This window comes from Haplochromis burtoni, unplaced genomic scaffold, assembly GCF_018398535.1.
Source record: "Haplochromis burtoni strain Fernald_Lab_line unplaced genomic scaffold, NCSU_Asbu1 Contig_966, whole genome shotgun sequence".
NCBI lineage: Eukaryota > Metazoa > Chordata > Actinopteri > Cichliformes > Cichlidae > Haplochromis > Haplochromis burtoni.
Genome location: NW_024583327.1, coordinates 48,496 through 54,643, shown reverse-complemented (window position 1 = coordinate 54,643; position 6,148 = coordinate 48,496). Strand labels below are relative to the sequence as shown.

Below are 6,148 nucleotides of genomic sequence, written 5' to 3'. Positions count from 1 at the left end.
ATCACTGATTTCTATAATCCATTTTCTCTTTCATTTCTGATCATGTGAGACTTCGTCAGAGGTGTGAGCATCACAGCAGATGCCTTTGAGTCAAAGTAATTGAGAATAAAACACAGAAAAACATGAAGATTTTCCTGACCTGGCTTTTTATAGCAGATAACTTAAAATATTCTACATAAATCACTGGACCTTACACATACAGTGGGGCAAAAAAGTATTTAGTCAGCCACCAATTGTGCAAGTTCCCCCACCTAAAATGATGACAGAGGTCAGTAATTTGCACCAGAGGTACACTTCAACTGTGAGAGACAGAATGTGAAAAAAAAATCCATGAATTCACATGGTAGGATTTGTAAAGAATTTATTTGTAAATCAGGGTGGAAAATAAGTATTTGGTCACCTCAAACAAGGAAAATCTCTGGCTCTCACAGACCTGTAACGTCTTCTGTAAGAAGCTTTTTGCTACTGGTTCAGTCAGAAACCTGCAGCAAACAAACAAACAAACAAACAAACAAACAAAGACAAAGACGTAAACACAGAGACGCAGAATGTCGGCGTGCCCATGTATGTCATGTCGAATGAGAAAGCCGACATCTCACTGATTCTGATGTGTACGTGGGTCTGTGTGTACGTCTTTGTGCAGAATCAGGGCACCTGCTTTCATTCACTGATTCAGCTGTTGGTTTAACAAGCTTTAACCTGAGATTCTGCCGTTTTTGGCTAAAAACATTTATACTCAATTCAGGATTTAGTTAATCGATATGCTTTTATTCACTTTCAAACACAGACGTGAAGGGCTACAGGAATATCTGGACCACGGCCAATGAGAGAGGTCCCACGGTTTAGACCACGATATGGGCATAAGGTGTGTCTGTTGTTGACCACACGGAGACTTTCACAGTTGCTGAGACTTTTTTTCTTTTGTACTGAACAGCTGGTGCGTTATTGAGGAAGAGAAGATACACAGCCCTAGTGAGTAGCCTAGGCCTAACAGAAGTGGATGTAGCTGTGGGTAATGAGAAAAGATGAAAAGAACAATTGATAACTTTTTTGCTAAGTTAAGGCCTGATCCGTCTGAAATTCATAGCCAGTGCTCTGATACGGACATTATATGCCGTGATAAATGTACTGCCCAAGTGTCCCCTCTCCCCACTGCCTTTCTTGTAGAACTGTGCTCCAAGTAAAGAACTTTGTTTTGACAAGATTGCTAGTAAATCATTTACAAATTAATGTTGGACAGCAGTTAAAAAAAAGTTGAACATTTAAAACTGTGGTCAGAGAGGTCCGGGTGAATATCCTGATGGCATGAGCGAGAGCAGTGAGTCCATCCTGGGTGATCCAGGGATGATGGAGGCAGGAGGTCTGGAAGGTGAAGCTAGATGGAAAACCGAGCATTGTTTTTGTACTCTCTTTGACAGTGTCAATCTTACTCGTGCCTTTGTTTTTTGTTTTCTTTATCACTGTTGTGTGTATGTATACCTTCCTGCATTATCTTATAATATATTTCCTCAAAAGTTTGTTTTTCCTCTCAGACTTCCTACAGGAGGATGTCTGTGAGGAGGAGGTTCTTGCAGACCAGCAAGTCTGTACCCAAGAGAGAAACTCCAGCCTGGACGAGGAGGACCCAGAGCCTCCACAGATTAAGGAGGAACAGGAGGAACATTGCAGCAGTCAGGAGGAAGAGCAACTTGGACTGAAGCAGGAGGCTGATACCTTCATGGTGACTCAATCTTATGAGGAAAGTTCCCACAGTGAGCCAGAACCAAACAGTGAGCAGCTCCTTTCTCACAGCTCTCCTGAACCAGAGAGCCGAGATCATGAAGAAAGCCAGCATGTGGACTCAGGATCAACTAGAAATGAAGAGCTGAAGAAAAGGAGACGTTACAGAAAGAGACGTCACAGTAAAAGAGGAGGCAAAGAGAGCCAACGTAAAACTGAAAGGAAAATGTCCCTAAAATGTGAAACTTGTGGCAAAACTTTCGAGTTTATATCCTGCCTCGCTGCACATTTAGAAATTCACGCAAGTGAGAAAATGTATTCTTGTAGCACGTGTGGGAAAAGATTTGATCAGAAATCTGCATTGGATCATCATTTAACAAGTTATCTAGGTCAGAAGATGTATTCTTGTAGCATCTGTGGAAAAAAAATGCACTCTAAAGCCTACATGCCTACACATATGAGACTACACACGGGTGAGAAACCATATTCTTGTAGCATCTGTGGGAAACGATTCAATCAGAAAACAGGATTGAAAACTCACATAAGACGTCACACAGGGGAGAAGAGGTATTCTTGTAGCGCCTGTGGGAAAGGTTTTCTCTTGAAAGCAGCACTGGAGCGTCATATAAGATGTCACACAGGTGAGAAGCCGTATGTTTGTTTCAACTGTGAGAAACGATTTGCAGATAAAACAGCACTGGACCGTCACTTAGTAATTCACACAGGTGAGAAACCATATTGCTGTAACAGCTGTGGAAAAAAGTTCAATCAGAGCGCAAACTTAAAGAAGCACATGATGAGAATTCATACTGAGGGAGAGAAAAGTTTAATAAAGTTTAAGGTGACTGATGTTTCTGTTATTTAAACCAAAAACCACACAGAGCTGTGAAACCATCATTGTGTGTCCTTCAGCAGTGACCTGTGTTAGTTTACATTAGTGTGACTCTTTCAGGTCAGACAAACATTTATACTGTGATTATTTAGAGATTTAAACCAGAGTTACAGAAACAATATCCACATGTTGAGAAAGACACGAGAAGAAAATCAAAGAACACAGAGAGAAAATAAATAGAAAAATATGATAAAGAGTAATGTGGGTGGAAAGTTTCACCACATTAAACCAAATCTTTAAATTTCCCTTTTCTGTTTTTTATGAGTTCATAATGGATAATGCATTTCCCCTTTTCCCCCTAACAGCAGGTAAACCCAGGGCCACACTGACTCCAGGATCAACTATCATACCAGTAGGGGGCAGTGTGACTCTGACCTGCTCTGTGGGGAGCTCTGCTGGCTGGAAATATGAGTGGTTCAGACGTGACCCAAACACTGAAGTTCAAATGAGAACAGATGATCAACAAAACGGAGTAATCAGAGTATCTCAAGGAGGAATCTACCACTGCAGAGGAAGAAGAGGAAACCCAGTTTACTACACTGATAAAAGTGATGATGTCACCATTGAGATAACCTGTGAGTTCAGTCATTTAGTTTGAAATTCACATTCAGACACACAGTGTTAAGTTTTCTCTGCTGAGCTGATGTTTCTGTTTGTATCTTAACTGTTAATAAACAGTTTCCAATAAGGTTGTTGTTAAAGGACGACCCAGCTGGCCTCAGATATTCAGCGGTGAGACGATCAGTCTGACATGTGAGGTGCAGGAAGGAGGTGAAACCACTGAGTGGGAGTATAGATGGAGAGGAGCCAACCAGACCACACAGTGGACTCACAATAATTACTGGATATTCAGAGTTTCTGAGTCCAGCAGTGGAGACTACAGGTGTAAGAGTCGACGCAGAGATGACTCATATTCTTCAACAGAGTGGAGTGAAGCCTTCAACTTGTCAGCATCAAGTACGTATCAGCTAGTAGGTAGTAAACTCAGATATAGTTTATCAGTGAGGCTAAAATGTTACTGAAAACTGTTTTCGACCACTTTAAAGTAAACAAAGTGAATAACAAGAAAACTACAGTTTATATTAAACAGTGATAAAAGTTATCCTTGTCTGTTATCTGCTATAATATTTAAACTACTCTGTGTCATTCACCATCATTACATTTAGCATAAAAGCCAATGATGAACAATTCGTTTCAGAGCTGTAGTGAAATATTTAGGACTGAAGACCCATCAGCTTCACCTCAAACACACATCAGAACAACAGAGCAGATGGAGGAGAATCAATGGAGGGACATTAATGTGAAAGATACATCTTTGAATATGATTGGATGCATCATCAGTGATGTAATCTGGGGTCACCAGGTGCTTTGGGTCTTTCTTTCTGTCTGGTGTAGATTTTGTTACTCAGCCATAGAAAGAGCAGTGAGGCTTGTAGGAAGTTAAACAGAGATGAGTAGGTGGAGAAAAGGTTTGTTGTAATATTTCAGATGGAGATGTTGTCATGGTGACTGATGGAGCTACAAGCAGAAATCTAATGTTTTCATTGTTGAGCTGGTTTATTGTAGCAGCCTAGAAACAGAGATGGTGACTCTGTGACGTCTGTGCAGCTGAAGTGGTGTAGAGAGCCCAGTGATGTGAACATAGTTTCTGCTGTATGCTGTGAATGTGAACACATCTCTAATGTGGAAACAACATTTTAAAACCATGACAGACATTTTTTCCTCCACAGGGGACCGAACTGTTTGAAGGGATTTTCTTCATGGATTACATGTTTTTATACATTTTATCTCAGGAATGATGGATGAGTTTGTTTTATTAAAGCAGTGATGTGTGAAATGTTGATATTAGTGTGTAAGTTATGAAGATACGTTTTTCTAATAGGAATCAATGTTGATTCTTCTGATGGTGTGGAAAGAAGATTGACTGATGCCAAATCAAAGCAAACTGCTGCAGTTAATAAATCATTGATAATATGTGATGAAGGCCAGAAATGAAGAGTTAGAAGTCTCATAATTAAAGTGGTGCTATTAGAGATTTGTCTGTGCAGCTATGATGATCTTCTCCTGTGTGGTCTGACGTCTGAGTCTTACATTAGCAAGAATCTTCTGATGAATCTGTTTTTGTTGGGAGCAGGAAGGCTTTAAGCAGAAAGGGAAAGGACTAGTTTATAAATGGAAATGCATTACAGAGTTCTGTGAGAGGAGGAAGTGGATGACACCAGTATTAACACTGCTGGGATGCTTTTACCATTAATTTGTGATGCCTGTTCAAACTCATCCAATGAATGAAACAGAGAGTACATTCTTAATAATGTTCTTATTTAAAATGTACCATTTTACATTTAGTTTTACTTTATTCACAGACTGCACAAAAATGAAACAATCTTCAATCAATTTATTTTTCCCCCTAACAGCAGGTAAACCCAGGGCCACACTGACTCCAGGATCAACTATCATACCAGTAGGGGGCAGTGTGACTCTGACCTGCTCTGTGGGGAGCTCTGCTGGCTGGAAATATGAGTGGTTCAGACGTGACCCAAACACTGAAGTTCAAATGAGAACAGATGATCAACAAAACGGAGTAATCAGAGTATCTCAAGGAGGAATCTACCACTGCAGAGGAAGAAGAGGAAACCCAGTTTACTACACTGATAAAAGTGATGATGTCACCATTGAGATAACCTGTGAGTTCAGTCATTTAGTTTGAAATTCACATTCAGACACACAGTGTTAAGTTTTCTCTGCTGAGCTGATGTTTCTGTTTGTATCTTAACTGTTAATAAACAGTTTCCAATAAGGTTGTTGTTAAAGGACGACCCAGCTGGCCTCAGATATTCAGCGGTGAGACGATCAGTCTGACATGTGAGGTGCAGGAAGGAGGTGAAACCACTGAGTGGGAGTATAGATGGAGAGGAGCCAACCAGACCACACAGTGGACTCACAATAATTACTGGATATTCAGAGTTTCTGAGTCCAGCAGTGGAGACTACACGTGTAAGAGTCGACGCAGAGATGACTCATATTCTTCAACAGAGTGGAGTGAAGCCTTCAACTTGTCAGCATCAAGTAAGTGATGTTTGTTGTTGAGCTTCATTTTACAAACATAACAAGGATCAGCACAGGAATGAGATCAACCTGATTGTAGCCTCGTAGTTTGTCCGAGACTTTGTGAATATTTAGCTTGTACAAAGCTAATGTTGAGCTTTATTACCATCACCCCAGTAAGATGATGAAATAAACAAACATCATATACGTGTGTTTATGAAAAACACTTTAAATGTACAAAACAAATAATGACAAAACTACATCATCCCTATTTAAAAGTCTCATGGAAATTTTCTTCCAGCTGATAACATAAATAAAACACACACATACTTGATCTCAGTCACCATCGTCGTGCTGCCCCTCAGCTTCCTGGTACATGCAAGTAAGCTTGAACATAAGTGATTTCCTTCCTTTTTAGAAAACCTGACCTCTAACTTTGACCTCGAGGTCACTGAGATTTGAACTTATCTGAGATTATTAGTAGATGTTCCC

General features: G+C 40.2%; 1 protein-coding gene across 5 annotated transcripts in view; it reads left to right on the top strand.

The window, feature by feature from the left end:
• The first annotated feature begins 2,570 nt into the window (after window positions 1-2,570).
• Window positions 2,571-6,148, top strand: part of LOC102312311 (Fc receptor-like protein 4) — a 46,552-nt gene continuing 42,974 nt past the window's right edge. For 3 of the 5 annotated variants that reach the window (XM_042216214.1, XM_042216215.1, XM_042216213.1), the window contains exons 1-4: window positions 2,573-3,186; window positions 3,290-3,568; window positions 5,026-5,295; window positions 5,399-5,677. In XM_042216214.1, coding sequence (XP_042072148.1) covers window positions 2,811-3,186; window positions 3,290-3,568; window positions 5,026-5,295; window positions 5,399-5,677 — 1,204 coding nt within the window. In that variant the 5' untranslated portion in view covers window positions 2,573-2,810. Of the gene's footprint in view, window positions 3,187-3,289; window positions 3,569-5,025; window positions 5,296-5,398; window positions 5,678-6,148 lie in introns of all 5 variants that reach the window. The other 2 variants (XM_042216212.1, XR_006053425.1) reach the window with 2 other exon arrangements.